At 43.9% G+C, this 20,526-nt stretch overlaps 1 protein-coding gene across 1 annotated transcript in view; it reads right to left on the bottom strand.

Moving 5' to 3' along the window:
• LOC146776045 (fatty acyl-CoA hydrolase precursor, medium chain-like) overlaps window positions 1–20,526 on the bottom strand; it is a 449,703-nt gene that overhangs the window by 387,076 nt on the left and 42,101 nt on the right. The window contains exons 3-4 of the mRNA XM_085639114.1: window positions 17,371–17,575; window positions 4,603–4,741 (exon numbers count right to left, since the gene is read on the bottom strand). Of these exons, the coding sequence (XP_085495240.1) occupies window positions 4,603–4,741; window positions 17,371–17,575 (344 nt within the window). The remainder of the gene's footprint in view (window positions 1–4,602; window positions 4,742–17,370; window positions 17,576–20,526) is intronic.

Raw genomic sequence — 20,526 nt, 5'->3', positions numbered from 1 at the left:
GGATCTGTTTATTCATCAACATGGGCATTAGCAATTGCGATCCAGTCTATTATTGAGCTGGACGCTTTAATCACTGCCTTCTGGTCACGTGCCTTGGTGATAAAACAACAGTATGTCTCTGTTTTCTGCATACAATTTACCGGAAAGACAGATAACAATGTCACAAAGTGATGCAAAGTATACAATGCTGCACATAGAAAAATTGGACAAATTACCTTTCATCATAGCAGTCACCCTCTACAGAATGGTTAATCCATGGCCATATACATTGCCAGTCATGACATTCCAATTTCAAAACTGTCTACAGTATAACCAGGTAGGCAGGTATGAAGCGATGGGTGATAAGTACCAACATGAGTTGTGGGAACTACCGTACAGATTTAGATGTAGAAATGGGGACACTGATGTTTTTCTAAGCAGTTCAGACTGCAAGACTTCTTTAAGTGGGTCTCTTATGTGTCAGAATATTATGCTTCACGGAGCATGTAATGCTTCAGTTGCAAACCTATTGTGTCACTTGAAAAGATCCCCATCTGCTGTGATTCATCCAGTGTTCAAACTGCACTCAAATGGGAGTTATTTGATGTTGAATGATCAAGGTTGTTGTGGGATGCTGCCAGGCATTGCATATCTGGCCACAGTAAGTTCCAGGGTTACTTGTTGTATGCAAGTATTGTTTCCACGGACCCTCACAGTTAGGGAGGCACCATTTTGGCCATCATTGAATGTTTCCCTTATACGGTTTGATTCTCTGAGCATGTTGAAAGCCATGCTGTTACAGAAGGAAATGACCTTAACCTCAGCCCGTGAGACTTTTGTTCTCCTGTTTGAAAGATCCTCAGCTGAGATACAGGCACTAGTCCGAAAAAAACTTCCCATTCCATTTTGGGAAAATGGTACATCGTATCTTTAACATGTCTGATAAAAGTGGGATAGTACACCTATTTAAGAGCATAGCTTCCGGACTATTGAGCGCCTTTGAGAAGATCTTCGGCATTATCCCTTCGTTAATGCACTCCTTATTAGGAAGCGTTTTTGGAGGGCTTCCACTGGTCCTACTCCTTGTAGTAGATATCCTGGTTTTAATTTTTCTGCTACGCAATGGACGTCCCAGTTTCCAAAGAGATGGAAAGGGCACTCCTTGTTCGATGATGCTGTGAACGCAAGGTACTCTATCTGAGTACACCTCGGCTTCAGGAGCTAAGTGAGCATTGGTTCCTATCATTCAGATCAGTCTGGGTTGACTGCTTCTTGCCTGTGCTCCGCTGCCTATTCTGCGGATACCAATGCGTGTTGGACATATGTCTAACACTTCCATCGGTTGCGCCTCCGGACGTAGATGTACTACTGGACCCATTACAGGTCCAGATATTGCAGTGTACTCAGCGTATTCCCATGTTTATGTCGGCATTCTTAGAGCCACCACGAGATGCTTCACCACTTGTCGGAATGGACACCGTCTCTGCAACAGTCTCACAGACATCAAGTGCTTCCTCAACGGCCATTGCAGGAACCACAGAAAATCCCCTTTGCTCTATTGACCTGATCCAAGAGGTGTTACAGGGACCGTCATCTGTAAAGGCAAGCAACAGTGATGTTGTGTCTCCCACACAGGACACATAAACATTTGGCTCTCTGTGTGCTGGGAATAAAGTGGCCTTTTCCAAAACAAACCAAATTGGAATTATACAACATACATAGCATAGCACCACGGCTTTCGATGTGCTCAGTTGGTCTAAATAGTATATTGACTTTCTAGGGGACATATAGAGCTTTTTAAAGATTTTCCTCATGTTTTACATATAACATGTTCTTAGATGTTTTTAGATTACATTTTTTATGTTTTTATGCTTTTTAGACAGACATATTTTATCATTCCTTTTATCTTATCGTCCTTGGATGAGCAGTGGGTGTTATGAACCCCAATGTACCCCAATATAGGCCTAGGTAGATGCACAACCTTTTACCAACATTTGTCCTACCTTGTTCTTCATAATGGTTTGGCACTGACTTTTTACCTAGTTATGTGCCCGATAGATGTTATGTGGTTTTCTTCGAAAAGACAGTCTCATTTATTATGCATGCAAATTCTTAGTATGACAGCAAGATTACCATCTTCTGTATAATAACTCTGTACAAGTCATCCTTAACCAACAGGCCCACAGTACCAATTTAGGTAGATCCCCTAAGGGTACCTGTTGGGTATATAAGCATGCAATCTTCGATGAGCAAACCAAAGGAGAAGCTTCCATGCTGACACGAGACGCTGAGGTCCTGCATGCAGTTTCAGCACGGAGTGGTCTGTCATCCCTCGCGGGGTGTCCAACTTGAGACCAAAACGGGGTCTTTCGTTCTTTCCCATCAGGTAATGGCGTTGGCTCTTTTCCTAGGGGTATTCTGGGACACACACCTACATACTTGCTAGGTATGCTAGGAACACGCTAGGTATACTCAGGTACACTTAGTTAGGGTTCACATCTTAGGAGTATGCTCGATTACTGCCATGTATCAATATGCCTGCATATTTTCACTGTTTTAGCACCATTGTGGGATTCTACTTTTTATTTGCTCTGTTGATGCTTGTGATATTATGAATATGTGTCTGTCTAATGATTGTCGCAGCAAATACATTTTACACTAGAATGACGCTGGTTCAATAAATACTAATTAAACACCTCCCCATCGTTTGTTCTCTGTATCCCTCTGAGAATAAGTAAGCAGGAGTGACTGAGAGAAAAGTACTGCACTGTTTCCACGATCCCTGAGGGGTTTGAGAGTTGTTATGTTCAGTGGTAGCCAGAAAACTATTCGCTCCTTGGTAAGGGTCGTTGGCTTATATTGGCTCTGCGAGCTAGCTGGTCTATAGGCTAACATATCCTGCGGGGGTGTCTTGAATCAGGTTACACACCAATCCCCTGGTTTATGTTATCTAAACAATACGCAGGTCCTGTAGATTTGTAGGAACAACATGACAATATGTTGATGTTATCTTTGCCCTCGTACCTATGAATACCCTAAATATCAATGTCTTTGCAAAAAACCCAGTGAGGTAGTTGTATTGAAGCCTGAGCAGGAGTCAAGTTAAATTAGTCCCACTCAACAAACTTTCTTTTTGTAAAACTCCCAAAGCTATTAGAAAGTAGAAACCCCCCTCTACACCAAGGCCATTTCCGGTTTCACTCCAGCACTGAGCCATAATCAACTCGGAGTCTGGTAGGTGCAATTCAGTGATAGTCTCTCTACACTGAATAGCATAGCGTGGAACCTGGTGGCTAAGAGGCAAATGGGCTGTGAGAGCATTGATTTCAAACAGCAGAGTCAGCTGAGGCTCAGCCAGTGGAATTTCTATTGGCCCACGTGCTCAAAAAAGGGGCGGCTCAACTAAATGTTTGAGAGGCAGGGCAGCTGCCAGTTTTTGGCATATCATGTGCATTCACCAAACATTAAAGGTCTATCCTTAAACTGATAATAAGAGCTACATTGCCTAACTCCAGACACACATTGCATAGTCACTAACAGGAACCGTATTACATAAAGTGCCCCGGGGGCGCAACGGGCATTTGCGCTCACTTTGCGTGCCCCCGGGGCACTTTGGTATAACAGAAGGGTCCGCAGATGCTTGTGTGGCCCCTTCTGTAATACCAATAGAGTTGGCGCCAAAAAAGCACCAGTGCTATCTTCAAGGGGGCGTTCCCTCATTTGTATGGTGGTGTGCTTCATTCAAATGAAGGAATCTTTTTGCCTACGCGCCTGTGCTGTATTACTGATGCGGGTGCAGAGGCAATAAAGCCCTCAGGAGGCGCACTCACAGTGCGCCATCTGAAAGGTGGCACACCGTCAGTGCTCCCCCTGATGGCAGCCCTCTACAGGAAGTAAAGGGGAACCTGTGGATCACTGACTGCACCCACCTGCAAGGGGATCCCTATTCCTCTTCAAAAGTGCAGGTTGGCTGCAGCCTGCCCAGTGAAACAAGGAGCGGCTGTAAAGCAGCCACACAGTATTTCATGTGAATGCACTGTCCCTAGGGCAGCACGAGTCGGTGGATGCCCTTGGGGCAGCAAATTACCCATAATGCGGTGCACTTACCTTCATTGCGCCAGGTGCACCTTTAAAAAGATGCACCCGGCGCAATGAAAATAAATGCGCGACTGTGTAATGCAGCCCTGGGAATAATGAATTAGAGACTTGGGCCTGTTTTCCAGACTCTTCATTATTAATTCCTCTATCCAGAAATGACACAAGGATTGGCAAACCTTTCGGAAGAACACCAATATAAGAATATAGTCAGTTCATTCAGACACAGTATATAATTCAAATGAAAACCTTAATACAGACTCAATAATCGTAAGTGGTAAATCACTATTTCAACAAATACAATTCAACTGGAAGTGCCTCATCAAGAAACCTACATGACAAAGACTGTACAAAAGGCAGGAAGTCTGGGTTGATGATACGTGAGCTGTTTCAATAGAGAATTATCTAAAAGGAAGTTAAAACTGCAGAGAAGGCTTACCACAAGTATTGGGGTAACATATATTAAAGTTATTTGACTATTTCATAATTGAAAATAAACATGCAAAAAAATGTGCTTAATGTGCTTACAGGCAACTTGTCATCATTATTCGTCTCTGCAGGGGTGTATATGTTCAGGTAAAGACAATCCTCGGAAAATGTAAAATCTGGTAAAACTGTTAGAGATATGTCTCTCATTATTTCAATTCCCTTCAGGTCTTGTACACACCTATGAATCAAAATACAGATATGTTGGTATTTCGTGAAATAATGTGAACTGTCAGACATGCAATGGAGCTAGATATCCAGTTTCTTTTTCTGATTTCATTTTATGCAAGTACAATATTGTTTATCACTGAATTGTATCAATTTCCCCTTTGTTTGAGTCATATAACATAGTTGGAGTACATAGTATTAGCAAACCATAATCCAATATGAAAAACATTGAAACAATATTTAAAAAAAAATTGTAAATGAATGACAGAGACACTTTTGAGACAGAAAGATCATGAAGAAAAGGAACAGGATTTCTATATTTGCACGGCATGTAAAATGAATGAATGCAAATGAGACGGTGGCACATTAGGTAGAAAAATCTATCAGAAAAGTAAGATATAAAGTGCATAGAAAACATAAGGTTGATAAATTCATCATAGGTGAAAATATTAAAAAGAACCAGGAAACTGTAATTATGTGTTTGCTACTTTGAAGACAATGTATAGAAGGAAATAAAAACATTGACTAATGGGTAACCAACGACGAAGTGAATAATGAAGACCTTATTCACAAAAAAGTCAGAGATCTTGTATGGGCACCTATTTCTGACTTTTGAAAATGTCAAACTACCCTTGGAAAACTACAATAAGCACAAGTTTCTAGGACTATACATCTTTATGTCTGTGTGCCAGACAGGGGCAGCAGCACATTGATAAAAGTCTGGGTTCGTAATTAAATCCTCAGTCAGACCTGTAAAATGCCTGTTTCTCCAGCTTCGTTTCTGAGGATTTATAAAAATCAGCAAAGAAAGATTTAACAATTTGCACGTTTTATTTCTTGGTTTAGCTAAGAAGCTAGATTTCATCTTTTAAAGCTAAGGTTACAAATGTATTCATAGTAAAAGCTTAATCGAGTTCAAACCAATTTCCACTTCAACCATCTAATGAATCGATGTATCAGGCCTGGGAGGGGGAAATCTGATGTGAACATCTAAATTGGGGTTAGGGTAGTTTCAATCAGTACTTGTAGAGTGCTGCTAATAACTTGGGGGGTATCCAGGCACTGATGAGCCATGTTGGTCGAAGAGCCAGGTCTAAAACTCCTTCCTGAAGGTGGTCTGCAATGGGGTGGTGCATAGTTGGAGAGGGAGGGCATTCCAGGATCTGGCGCGGTGATGGTAGAAGGAGCATCCCCCGGTGTGGGTTCGGCAGATACGTGGAATGCTTGCGAGGGTGAGGTGTGCAGATCGGGGGTTTCTCGTGGGTAGGTGGAAGATCAGGCAATGGTTCGGGTAAAGGGGTCTAATGTTGTGAGGTGCCTTGTATGTGTTGGTGAGGGGTTTTAACAGGCATCTTTTGTGTATGGTGCGCCAGTGGAGGTCCTTCAGATGGGCAGAGAAGTGTGATCTTTTGGGAAGGTCAAGGGTGAGTCTGGTCGCCAAGTTTTAGATGGTTTGGAGTCTTTTCATGAGCCCAGAGGAGGTGCCTGCATGGAGTACGTTGCCATAGCCGAGTCTGCTGGTGATGAGAGCTTGCGAAGACTGTTTTCTTTGTGCTAGAGGGGAGCTATCTAAAAATCTTGAGGAGTAGGCGGATTGTGTGGAAGCAGGCGGAAGCAACTGTGTTTATCTGGCATTTAATTTTGAGTTTGTTGTCCAGTATGTTGCCTAAATTGCATGCATGGTCGTTTGGTGGAGGGTGGGTCCATGCTCTCAGGGCCACCAAGAGTCATTCCAAAGGGTGTTGTATCTGCCGAAGATCAGAACTTCGGTCTTGTCAGTGTTTAAATTGAGGCAGCTGTCTCTCATCCATGCTTTAACGTTTTGCATTTATTTATGGAGGTTGATATTTGTCTCAGTGGGGTTCGCTAATACTGAGAGGATGAGCTGAGTGTCGTCGGCATAGAAAACGATGTTGATGTGGTGTGATCTAGGGGTGGGCGGAATTTGCGTAATCGCGTTAGGCAAATCTCCGCGAAACGGTAAAAAATCTTCGCGAACATGCAGAAATTCCGCGAACACACGGAATTGCATGTTCGCAAGGCTTTTTTCCTGTTCACAGTTGCTGTTTGCGTGCTCGGGGATAAATATCTCGCGAACATGCATTTTGAGAACGCGAACAAGAAAAAATTTCGCAAAGTCGCGGAAAGCAGAATTTTGGGCAATTTCGCGTTCTCCGCGGAACGCGAAATTACAGAAATTCCGCAAATTCCGCGAGCGGAACGGGATTTGCCGCCCAGGCCTAGTGTGATCTGACGATGTGTGTAATGTAGATGTTGAAGAGAGTTAGGCTCAGGGAGAAGCCTTGTGGTACCCAGCAGATGATAAGTTTGGGGGTGAGGTGAATGGGGAAGGTGGACTTTCTGGGTGCACCCTGTGTGGAAGGATTCTTGCAATTTGAGTGCGTTGCCCATGATTTCAATCTGGTGGAGTCTTTGGAAGATGGTGAAGTGTGATATGGTGTCGAAGGCTGCGGAGAGGTCTAGGAGGACGAGGGCGGTCATCTCGCCTCTGTCGAGTAGTGTTCAAATGTCATCTGTGACTGCAGTCAAGGTTGTATCTGTGCTGTGATTAGCTCTGATGTTCAATTGGGATGAGTCTAGTAGGTTGTGTCTTTCCAGCTGGCTGGTCAGTTGAGTGTTGATAGTTTTCTCAAGGCCTTTGGCTGGGAAGGGAAAGAGGGAGATAGAACATTAGTTCTGGAGGTTTGTGCAGTGTTCTGACAGCTCCTTGAGGAGGGGACGGAGCTCTGCATGATTCCATGCTTCTGTAAAGTTGCTGGTGCTGATTGAGGTGTTCAGTATGTTGGTGAGCTTGGGACTAATTTTGCTGTCTCCAAGGTTAAAGATTCGGTGTGGGCAGGGATCATTGAGCGATCCTGAGTGGATGGATTTCATCAGGGGGTGGTGGTGGGTGTGGAAGTTGGTCCTATGTGGAGAGTTGTTGGATGTTGTCTGTGTTGGGTGTATGGCTGTGGGTGATGGCAGGCTGGGGGTCTAAGTTTTTGTACATAGTTGCAATCTTGTTGTGGAAGTGGATGGCGAGTGCCTTGCAGAGCTGTTGAGAGCAAGGGATCGAGTTCTCTGTGGCCAACGGAGAGGAGAATTCTCTGCCAATAGAGAAGAGTTCTTTGGCTTGATTAGTGCTAGCTTCGAAGGTGCCTGGTGAGGGCTTCTGTTTTTGTGGCTCTGATGTGGTGGTGGTAGTTGCTGAGGGTTGTTTTGTAGGCTTCAGAGACGGTGTGTTTTGCTGTTCCTCCATCTTCTTTCTAATCATTTGCATTCCTGTTTGGCTGTGTGCAGTTCAGGCAAGTACCAGGTGGCTTGTTTGGCGGGTCTGCAGGTCTTGGGGGGTCTTGGTGGGGGCGACTTGGTTGGCTGCGTTAATGATCCAGCTAATGAAATTCTGTATTGTTTGGTCCAGGTTAGGAGAGATGATGGGTTTGGTGGAATTGAGGGCGTTTGTCCAACCTGGTGGGAACCACTGGTCCAGTTATGATAAAGTGCATTGCTGTACCTGGGAGGGGGGTGTGGAGGACTGATGAGGCTGAAATGTATGATGGCATGGTCTGTCTGAGGGAGTTTGGATGTGTAGCTGTACTTGAATCTGTTGCGACTCATGAACGTGTGGTCGAGGGTGTATCCTGCTCTGTGTTTGGGATCGGTGATGATCTATTTAAAGCTGATGTTTTGCAGTCTCTCAAGGAGGTCACAGGAGTTGCAGTCGGTGTGGACATCTTGGTGGAAATTGAGGTCTCCTCGGAATATGTAGCAGTTTGAGTCAATGGTGTGTGGGGTGATGAATTTGGCTATTGTGTTGTTGATGCCTGTGCGAGGACCCTGCAGTCTGGATGCAAGGGGGAGCCTTTTACTCTGGTCTTGGCATCAGGGCAGACCTAGAAATTCATGTGTTCCATGGTGGGGGTAGTGTTGTTGATGTTGACTGTGCAGGTGATGGATTCCTTGTGTATGATACTACTGCTTCCCCATGACTTGTTTGCGCTATCACGGTGTTTGAGCTTGTATCCTGTGGGGGTTGCTGTTGCGATGTCAGAGGCTGATGTTGGAGTGAGCCAGGTTTTGTGATGAAAGTTACGTCAGGGTGCAGCTGTTGATAATGATGTCCTAGATATCGGTGGCATGTTTGCAGAGGAAACTGGTGTTCAGGAGTACGTAGTTGAGTTGAGCCGGTAGTTGGGTTTTGGTGGGCATGGTGTTGGCTGATCCAGGGGGGATTGCGTTGAATTTGCAGTGGGTGCATGCAAACAGTCCTTCTGTAGTGTGTAGGGAGTGGGGTGGCAGGAAAATCAAAACAGGAAACAGAACAGCAGTGACAAAAGGCATAGTCTGAACAATGGAAGGCAAATAGAATTAAGGCAACCAGGAAAACAAAATAGCAATAAAAAAAGGCACAAGTCTGAATAATGGAAGTCAAATAAGATTAAAGCAATTTGTAACAGTGAGAGGAGAAAATAACTAAAATTATCTTAGGCAAAGACAGCGCTCAGGCACAGGAGGAGGAGCGGGGGCCTCGAATATGGGGACGATCAACCCTATGTGCAGAGGGGCGGCACTTTCAGGCTGATGTAGCAGCTGGGAGCGGCAACCAGATCGCAGGGGAAAGAGCTGCTCTTAATTTTGGATCAAAATCTGGATAGCAGAGGAAGATGTTTTGGAAGAACCTAAGAATTCTGCAGAATTATTCTGTGAGCAGACCATTTCCCCAGGTGTGCTTAAGACAATACGGAGACGGGTGTTTGATAAACACTAAGGGCCATATTTATGGCCATGCCAAGCACTGCAGCGCAGCAAGTCTCCTTGCTGTCCTGCATGATAGGGAAAGTACAGTAATGTGCCGTATTTAAGTCAATATGGCACATTTCTCCATTTTCCCTGGTGCTGGTGCCCTTTTGGCTGACTAGTACCAATGCACGCACCCTTGCAAGGGTGCCTGCATACTAAGGAGGATTATTTTTGTCCAGGAAGGGGCACCTTCCTGCATAAAAACAATCCCCTGACGTGTTTTCCTCATTCTATGTGTGCAAAAGAATGCAGCTCACATAGGAGGAAAATAGTGAGGAGAAAGTTCCGTATTTCTACTCATTGCACCTCACCTTGGGTAGCACAGATTGTTGGCGAATTCCCAGTTCTACCACTTCTGGTAATTCTGGGAATGCGTCAAAACCCATGGTTGTGGAGTGAGAACACCCATGCAACATATATGGAAACACCCCCCTGGCACAGAGTAATACAATGCACCGATTTGGGCTGCGTTGCATTTCCAATATTTATGAAGCCACTCAGGGCCATGCAAGGTTGTCATGTGTGGTTTCATAACTTCTGTGGTGCAAGAGCGACGCTAAGGGACTCGTAAAGATGCTACTCACTTCAAAGTCAAAGGCCACATTTACAAGGAATTTATGCAGTGCAGTATGTCACCTAGCTGCACTGCAGTCCATGACAGGCAAAGGGCAGGAATGCACCATATTTGAGTCAATATGGTGCATATGCGTCCTTTCCCTTCTGCTGGTGCTCTTTTAGCAGCCTAACACCAATGCAGGCAACCTTGCACCATGGTGCAAGGGTGCCTGTGTTGCATGTAATATTGTTTTTGTGCAGTAAGGGGCACTTTTCAGCATACAAACAATTTTGGGAGGCGTATTCCTCTTTCCATGTGTGCAGCATGAGAAACGAGAAGAAATAAAAATATTTCTCCTCATTATGCTTTCCCTTGGAAAGGGATCGTTTTTGGGGCAGCCCTAGGTTTAGTAAGTCCCTGTCCCCTGTCTGGGCTCACTCTCTCCCCCACAGCTCCACAGGCAAGTCATATTGCCCCAGTGCTCAAACCTCCTCCTGGTGAGGGTTCACACCTGCAGCCCAGCAGTCCACCCTCCAGCCTCTTTGCGACCTCCGCTCACTCTCTCCCCACTCTTATTTTCTATTTAAACTTACTTGAAGCGTACTCATTTTTCATTAGCTAAAGCATTAAGCTTTATTAAGCTTACTGGACACTTAAGCCTCTCGCTGTTGTTTTTTCCCCTGCCGCTGCTGCCCCTTCAGCCCCTCTCCCCACTCACACCCGACTCCTGCATCTCACCCCTCTCCCCTACTTAATGCCGACCGCTAGTGGTTGCGCAGCGGACATGTGCAGTAGGTGTGCTGCTGGCACGCCGAATGCGTGCCTAAGGCAAGCCTGTCTGTGCCTATCCGTGACCCGACTGCGACCAGCGCCAGGAACCCTGAATCTCCGGCCATCCATCGCTACGGCACCACCACCCTCCACACACTCAACCCTGGAAGACTCCGAGACTGCCAAAAGGCCCCGCGGAACATGACCCATGGACATGTCTCCTGCCTCCATTGCCGCCACACCTTCATCACCTCCCCGGCCTCCAACACCACCGACGCCAGCAACAGTAACTCCCTAAGATGCATGCTCCTCAACGTTCGCTCCGTACACAAACACACCATAGAAATCTGGTACCTACTTGACTCCCTCTCGCCCGACATCGCCTTCTTCACAGAGACCTGGACGAACACCTGCTCCGCCCCCGACATCAACAACACCATCTCGGAAGGATACAAGATCCAAAGAAAGGACCTACCCAACCCCCCGGGAGGGGGCCTCGCCATCGGCCGCAAGACCACCCTCTACCTCACCACTTCCAGCAAAACCTTCCCCTCCACTGAACACCTGCATTCCCAGTTTTGGACCAGCCCCAATGCCATACTCTGAGGAACCCTCATCTACAAACCCCCCAGACACCCTTCATCACCACCATCACTGACTTCATCGCCCCCATGCCATTGCCTCAATGAACTTCATACTCATTGGAGACCTGAACTTCCACCTCAACAACCCCAGTGACCCCAACTTCACCATCCTGCGTGACAACCTCGCAAGCATCAGACTCAAACAACTCGTCACCATACCGACCCACAGAACAGGACATACCCTTGACCCCATCTTCTCAGCTAGGAGAGGAGTCCACTTCAGCCACACAACACAACCACCATGGACCGCTGCGTACATTTCAACATCGACAAACCCAAGGCACCCAATCCAGCCCCACACCCACCACGAAGGAACTGGAGCAAGGTGACCGATGAACAACTCAACTCCACCCTCACCCGAGACAACCACACCTGGGAATCCGACGCGAACATTATAGCCAGAGAACTACACACCTGGAACTCCAACTGCGCAGACAAGCTTGCCCCGCTATGCAACTAGGACAAGCAGCGCCCCAGGAAAGTCGCCTGGTTCACCACCGACCTCCAAGAAGCCAGGCGCACCTGCAGACGCTTGGAGAAGAACTGGAGGAACACCAAGACAACCGAAAACTACTCCACCTGCAAGGACGCCATGATGGACTACCACAAGCAAATCAGAACCACCAAGAGGAACTTCATCCACAACAAAATCCTCGCCAACTCCACGGAACTCTTCAATGTCATTCAGGAATTCCACAATCCACACAGTAGAGCCAAGGACATCACCCCATCCCAAGACCTCTGAGACAAGCTCGGAACCTACTTCCACCTCAAGATCAAAAACCTCTGCGAATACTTTGTCAGCCACCCTCCAAATGCCACAGCTGGCCCCACGCACTCCGAACACACCAGCCAGTCCACCATCTCCAACTGGACATCGATCACAACTGAAGACACCGCCTCGATCATGAAAGGCATCCACTTGGATGCCCCCACCGACCCCTGCCCTCCCCACATCTACCATAGAGCCACAGCCACCATCGCACCCGAACTACAGTGAACCATCAACATCACCCTCCAAACAGACACCTTCCCTGATGACTGGAAACGCGCAGAAGTCAGGATCCTGCTCAAGAAACCTACAGCTGACCCCACCGACCTCAAGAACTACCGACCCATCTCCCTCCTCCCCTTCGTAGCCAAAGTTGCAGAGAAAACAGTCAATAGGGAACTGACTCAATTCATCGAACACAACGCTGTCCTCGACCCATCCCAATCCAGTTTCCCAAGCAACCACAGCACCAAGACCGCCCTGCTCGCAGCCACACACGACATCCGCACCCTCCTGGACCAAGGCCACTCTGCAGCCCTCCTCGTACTTGACCTATAAGCAGCTATCGTCACCGTCTCCCACCACACACTAGTCAACAGACTACACGACGCTGGCATACAAGGAACAGCGCTGGATTAGATCTGATCATTCCCCACCGGAAGAAGTCAAAGGATCAGACTACCACCCTTCCTCTCCAATCTCACGAAACCCAACTGTGGAGTCCCACAGGGGTCAGCGCTGAGCCCGACCCTCCTCAACATCTACATGGCCCCCCTCGCAACCATCGTACTACAACATGGCCTCAACATCGTATGCTACGTAGATGACACCCAGCTCATCCTCTCCCTCACTAAAGACCCCACCACCACCAAACTCAACATCCAGAAAGGAATGCAAGACATTGCAGCCTGGTTGACCAACAGATGCCTGAAACTCAACGCTGAGAAGACAGAACTCCTCATCCTTGGAACCACCCCCTCAGCATGGGACAGCACCTGGTGGCCGACCACCCTCGGAAGCCCACCTACACTCTCAGACATGCCAAAAACCTCGACATCGTACTCGACTCATCACTCACCATTAACCGGCAGGTCAACGTCGTCACATCAAGCTGCTTCAACATCCTCAGCATCCTCCGCAAGGCCTTCAAATTGATCCCCCTGAGTCAAGGAAGACAGTCACCCATGCGCTCATCACCAGCAGACTGGACTATGAGAACGCGCTCTACGCTGGCATCAACAAGTCCCTACTCCACAAACTCCAGACAATACAGAACACCGCCACCAGACTCGTCCTCAGCATCCCCCAGCATGAACACAACAGCCAACACCTACGAAGACTCCACTGGCTCCCCGTGGAGAAAAGAGTCACCTTCAAAATCCTCACTCACGCCTACAAATGCCTAAACAACAACGGACCCAAATACCTCAACGACAGAATCAACTTTCACATATCCTAAAGAAACCTCCGATCGTCCAACCTCGCACAGGCTGAAACCCCTAGCATCCACAAAGCCAGAGCAGGTGGTAGTTCCTTCTCTTACATTGCAGCCAAGACCTAGAGCGAACTGCCGGCGGACATCAGACTCTCCCTCCCTGAACACCTTCAGGAAGGCCGTCAAGGTCTGGCTTTTCGGCTAACAGATCTGCGCCTCCCCTCCCTCAGTGCCTTTAGACCCTCACGGGTGAGTAGCGGGTTTACAATTCCCTGATGATTGATTGATTGACATGTTCTTGTAAATCTGGAGATGAGTCAAATCCATGGGGGTTGCATGGGAACACCCACGCAACGGCCATGGAGTGCCTACCCAGGGCAGAGTAACGCAGCAATTTGTGGTGCATTGCATTACTGCAGATATTGAAAACCACTCAGAGCCGTGCAAAGTGACTTTGAGTGGCTTAAAAAATCTGACTTAGAGGTTTGCGCCACGCATCTATCACTCTGCGTGAAGCAAACGTGACGCAACCCTCTCATAAATAAGGCCACATTAATTCACAGACAAGTTTAATGGAGGACTGTATGGTGTATTTACATTATTTAAAGGTGCTGTGAAATAGTTTGTAATATGAGATCAATATAAAGACAAATAAAGGTGAAAAATAACCTTTATTACAGTCAAAGAGGACTATGGGTGCACTAAGGAATGACAAATCTACTATTGACGCAATTTGGTGTCATGAAAACCAACTTGTGGAGAATTGGATTAGGCAAGTCAATATGAAAATGAATTCAGGAAAATGTAAAATGTATTCTTTTATAACAGAGCAGCTATTGTTTCAATAGATGAACAAGACAATACAGTTTTGAATTTATCTTATAAGATTCACTGTGTTTCAAAGATAGAGGTAAACACCAGGCTATGTCTTTTGACAAACTGCTGCTTATTGTGGTGTGTAAAAGGAAAGACTATAAGATGTATTTTTGTAACAGAGAACAAAATGTAAATACCAGTAAAAGAACTGTATACATTCAGCTGTTACGAACACAAAAATGAAGCACATTTTTGTGCAATTCTGAAGTGTAATAAAAACAAATATTTTAAGAGAATCAAAACAAATCAAGCCACTTTACTTGGTGATGCAGGAATGATAAATAGTCGCTGAAATCTGCTTTCCTCACATTATCCTGTGTGTGCAATATAATTTTCAGTTTAACTGGATGGCTAGGCAAATCTAGTGGCCATTTCAATGCAAAATGAGTTGTCTGTATATGACAGTGAGCTACCACACAATGCATTAGTTACAATAAAAAAAAAATCACCCGCCTCATGTTAATTAAAGCTAGGTGAGTCACAAATGTTTGTTGTTCTAAAAATTGGGTTGTGGTTCTAAAACATTTGGGAGCACCTGATTTAGAGTCTTTTGGATTGTGCAGGAACATATATTATGAAGAAACTGAGAAATATCAAGATACAACAGCTGCAGTTTTGGATGCAAATTCCATACAGATAGGCTCTGCAAAATAAATGTTGACCTCAAGTTTGTCTCCAGCTTTCCCTGCAGTGAGCATCAACAACCTTTATTATAAAAACAGTAAGATTATGGTCTTCAGACAACCATAAGTCCTTTCTTCTGAACTTTGTTCAGCAACTTTAGTTTCCAATATATATCTTTATAAACATGTTGTGATTGGCTTTGCCTAGTCATATAGTCATTATGAGTATTCATTTGTGATCAATTTTGGTAGTTAACATAGAAGACTTGTTCGACATTGAGGACAAGGGTTTTCTCTTTTGGCACTGTCAATTATGGCCTTTAATACTAAACGTGTTGAACAGGTCATGCTTTGTAAGCCCCTCAGCTTACATCCGGATTAATGGCTATCTTGCCTTGAAAATCATTATTGCTTAAGGTAAAAGGGCAGGTCTAACCCCCTCCTTCAGTTTTTTCATAGGTTCATGGAGTCATATGTCAACAAAAAGTATATATCCAAAATGAGGTGGGTTCGAACACATTGTAGGCTGACAGCATCCTCCTTCTATAAAAGGGTGCTTGTTGTATGCGATACATCATGATGAGGTTGGATCTTATGATGGTGTCAACATATTAAATAAATCAAGGTATAGTATAGCAATGAACTGAAGAACAAACTTAAACAGTGCCATTGAAAAACAAATTATTAGATATCTAGGGGTTGTAATAATTCACTGTCTCTCAGATCATTCTCATATAAAAATACACTAAAATTGGTTTTTGACACTAAAAGACATAAGTTGTGGAAAAGACATCAATCACATTAGCAAGTACAGTGAATATTGTTAACATGGTGAACCTAGTTTTACCCTTGTGTTTGAAAATGTTCCAGGTTCTATTCCACAATCATTTATTACCAAACGTTTTTCATTTTTTGGGGAGAAGACTATCGGCTTTAAACAAGCTCATTGTTCTAAAATTATTAGGTGACTGGGTGTTTGTCCTACCTTGAAGTATACTATTTACCTTCTTAAATTGAATACATGGGGTCCTATGGATATTTTATGTTAATTTGATCAGCAACATTTAGTAAAACCTTTACCTTTCCCTTGATTTATGAGAATGTTGATCCAGCTATCATTAGGATTAAACTTAGTTTACAGCTTTTTAAGGAATTTCATACAATCTTTGATGCAAATTAAGGATGATTGATTTGATATTAGTATTTGTTGAATCACAGTCCTATCGAGCGTAATCCAGTGGTGGGTCTAATTTTTGTGGATGCTATAATAGCTCCATTGTAGCATGAGTACACGTGAGAGGTTTTAATCAACTATGAAGACAGGAGCATTAAACAGTTTCAGGATTCTTTGACCTGACACAAAAATTGGTTAAACAAATTAAAAAACCTTAATACTCAGATTACCTAACACAAATTCTGGTGTTGACTGATTATGAAGGGAACAATCAAGAGCTGCTGAAATCTATTTATCAAGAATCACATTTCAATGTCATATGAACAGTTGTTATCGGCCTCTAGTGGTGCCAACCATTAGCCATAAATTATATGAGAAAACTTAATGGAGTCTAATGTGGATTTCAGAAACAACAATAATATTTCTTTGGTTCTATAGAGTCATATTTACTGATAATAATAAGAGACATCATTATTTCAAACTGAGCTATATCACTTTCAGATATTATTTATCATAGTATGCATTGCTTGGGATCATACAACAGATATGAGTCAATTCTACACAGTCTGAACCTAGAACACTTGTAAGTAAGTCAATCTTTATTTACTCATTTGTGTGTTGTTGGTAAAGAATCATTAGACCCTGTATGTGAGACTTTGAGGTAAGCCCCTTATTGTATTGCTTTAGTGGTAGATACCTCATTGGGCTTGAAGTTGTTGTTTAAATTGTCCATTTACTTAATTCCTATCAACCAAATATAAATAATTAGAGTCTTCCGCATAAGTGATTCACTCACTGCCTGCTTTGGTGTTTGTTGTTTCATACTATTAAATTATGGGATATATAGTGTGTTGCTGTCTGAAAGGCATGCAATTCACCTTCATTGAGTTTTAGTAGTAAAAACACATTTACTTATATTTAAAGCATTCACGTTACGGCATGTAAATATACCAGATGGCTTTATTATGATGACCAAACATTGCTTTCTTACAGTGGGGGGTAGGCTGTTGCATCCCTGACACCAGTCCACGGTGTAGGACGTTCTGGAGGAGAGAATCTCAATTCTTCAAGCGGAGGTTTTGCAAAGGGAATTCCCAGAAAAGTGTTTATTACTCTGTCTGTTCCTTTAACTCGGAGCTGTGTTCCTTGAACTTGGCCATATTTTGTTGTTACTAGAGGTCCACGAGCATCTGGTCCTGTGTAAAATAAAATTATCTGAATTATTCAAGCATTCCTACCTTTGATGTAAAAACGTTTTAAAGACCATGTGGGAGTGGTGGCGAAAAAGATGAAAGATGGGTGGTTTGGTCCAAAATCAAGAGTATATCTTCAATTTGAAGAAAATCACAGGTTAAACTGTTATTATGGATGTCTTTGGTATAACACCTTAATGTATATGAAACAAAATCAGAAATGTACCTAAACATCACAGTTAATGTGCAGCTATGGGATGTATGACGTAACAACGCAAGTTATTACAATGCGTGCAGTTACATCGCGGTCGTTACAACGACTGCGATGTTACTACGCTATGCCATTACAACGCAAGTCTTTACATCGACTTGCGCTAGATGGCGTGCTAACATTAGAAAAGCGTAATTTACTATTCCAACTCCAGTCCACTTAACAGTAGGGAAGGTGTTGGGATAGTAAACTACACTATTTGTAATGTTAGCACGCCATCTTGCGCAAGTCCATGTAAAGACTTGCGTTGTAATGGCATGCTTTGTAAATCCACTTGCATTGTAAAAGTTTCGTTATAATGGTAGTGCTTTGTAAAAGTTGCGTTGTAAAGGTTGTTTACCGCAGCTATGGTTACAAATTAAGACCGAAAAACCACTGGAATTTGCAAATTATTGTTGGGATCAGAATCCATAACTTTCGCAGTAGCCATGCATACTATAAATCTTACAAGGGAATTTGAATGTATACTTTTCTATGTGTATTTGTGGTCATGTTGCAAATAGTGAGAGTTCCACATCTAAAGTGACCAGCAATTTTTTGAAGCCCTCATAGAGATTTGTACCTTATTTTAAAGCACGCAATCAGTTTTGGACACAGCTCCAACATCTCAAGTGGTTTTAGAAAACTTTTTTTCCTTTGTATAAGCCTCATTTGAAAACGGTGGGATGTCAAACTGTAGGATGTGACACTTAGGGCCTGATTCTGATCTCGCTTGGAAAGCCCTCCGTACGGCTCGGATCTGGGGAACATTCCAAGCGAAACATGCTCCGGGAGTCCGAACGAGTGAGTACAATGCATCAGTATGCTTACGGACTCAAGTCACTCGTACTCCCATTGAACTCTATGGGAGCCTTTGTACAAACACGTACACAGGCTCCCATATCAAAAAGGGGTGGGTGGGGAAAAGCGTACACCCTGTGGCGTGCACCCCATGGTGACCACTACACTGTGCATGCTTGGGTTGGGGGAATCCATGGGCACTCTCTGTGACAGATTCAGAGGGCCCTGGGTGAAGAGAGGCCTGCTAAGGACCCCCGAAGTCCAATTCCGACAGCCGTTTTGTCTCGCTGAGACCGAGTTCATGAGGCTGTTCGAATCGAGCATCGTACTCACTTGGTCGGAATCTGACTCCACTGCACGGCACGATTCGTCTACGAACAAGTCGTACGGACAGGAACAGGTTTGTAAATGATTCGGTCGACGCATACGTGATCTTTGCATCGTACTTGGTCGTTAGAAGCTGTGTACGATTTGGTCAGAGACATGGGCTGCAGATCGTATCCAGGAATGCCAAATCCAATTTGGAGGCCTTCTGAACTACATCAGAATCGGGCACTTAATATTGCAAATCATTCCTGTACTACTCTTGGAAATAAAAGGTACTTTTGAGGCATGAACATGTTTGTAGGGCTTGGAGTGCCAGTCTTTTAAGGTCACATCTATGTACCAGTTTCTTGTCAGTGTTTTAAAAATAATATTCCCTGGTGCAATTCCACTGCAAAACTGCCCATATATTCGTTTTTCACAAAATCTGTGGAGATGGTAATTCAAAAATGCAATCGTGTATTTTAACTGGTTGTCTTACTTTGTAAACCTTATTGCAAAGCAAACTCATCTTTTATGGCATACAAATGGTGTTTGTTTATCCGTGAGGGGGAGACAAGGAACAAGCTCTAAGGCAAGCAGACTGCAGATTATGTCCCCTTCTTGGGGATGGAAAAGGGCTGAATAAGGAAAAGGAATTTAACTATTTTTTGTAAAGAACACATTTAGTTTTTATGTCTATAAATTGGCATTTGGCCGTGTAGAAATTCCAATCTAAATGATAAGCCAGCAAGACAATTGACTTCATCCCTGAAATATATTGAATGTACTTTTCATTACATGCTCAACTCTTGTCACCACCTTTATTTATGTTGGGCCGTATTGATTTAATACAAAAAATCTTTTAGTGGTAGCCAAGTGATCTATTGTATTTTAAATAATTGTAACAGTTTGAACAGAGCAATTATTGTGTTATTTCATGGTTATTTTTATAAATTTTGATCTCCGACATAGAACCCACAGTCCTGATTTTGTCACTTAGCTATCTTTGTATAGTAAATCCTGGTTGTTTGGACAGATGTGTCCTTTCATGATAGCACTCGGGGTCCTAATTTAAACCACTATTTTTCCTTTTTGCTTTGTTGAGTAATATTTGGTTGTTTGGACACATCTGTTTTCAAATATGGTGCTCGTGGTCCTATTGTAAAATATGGTACAAATGTAGAAATCTTGTCGGCCATTTGCATTTGTTTGGATTTCCAACATGGCACCTGGGGTCACTGCTTCAACCACTTTACTACCTCACGTAATAAAATTTCACTTTTGGATACATTGGTACATCTCTACTTCCAATATGGCCCCAGCAGTCCTGTTTATAACTACATTACTCTTCCCTTCTGGTACACCTATAATATTTGGTTCCTATTTTACTTCTAAATTGGCATCTGCTATCCTACTTTTGTAAGTAGTTTTCACCTGGAACGAGTGTAAGTTAAGACATATTGGTGGCATGCTCATTAGAATTAATTGCGCAATCGCCGAACCTTTTAGTGCATGAGTAATAGTATAAGGTTTTGTGAGAAGGTGATGTGATTAGACTTTTGAGAATGTTATTAACATATACATATTTGATACAACA

The sequence above is a fragment of the Triturus cristatus genome, chromosome 12 (genome assembly GCF_964204655.1).
Source record: "Triturus cristatus chromosome 12, aTriCri1.1, whole genome shotgun sequence".
Classification (NCBI taxonomy): domain Eukaryota; kingdom Metazoa; phylum Chordata; class Amphibia; order Caudata; family Salamandridae; genus Triturus; species Triturus cristatus.
This window is presented reverse-complemented; position numbering and strand designations above follow the sequence as displayed.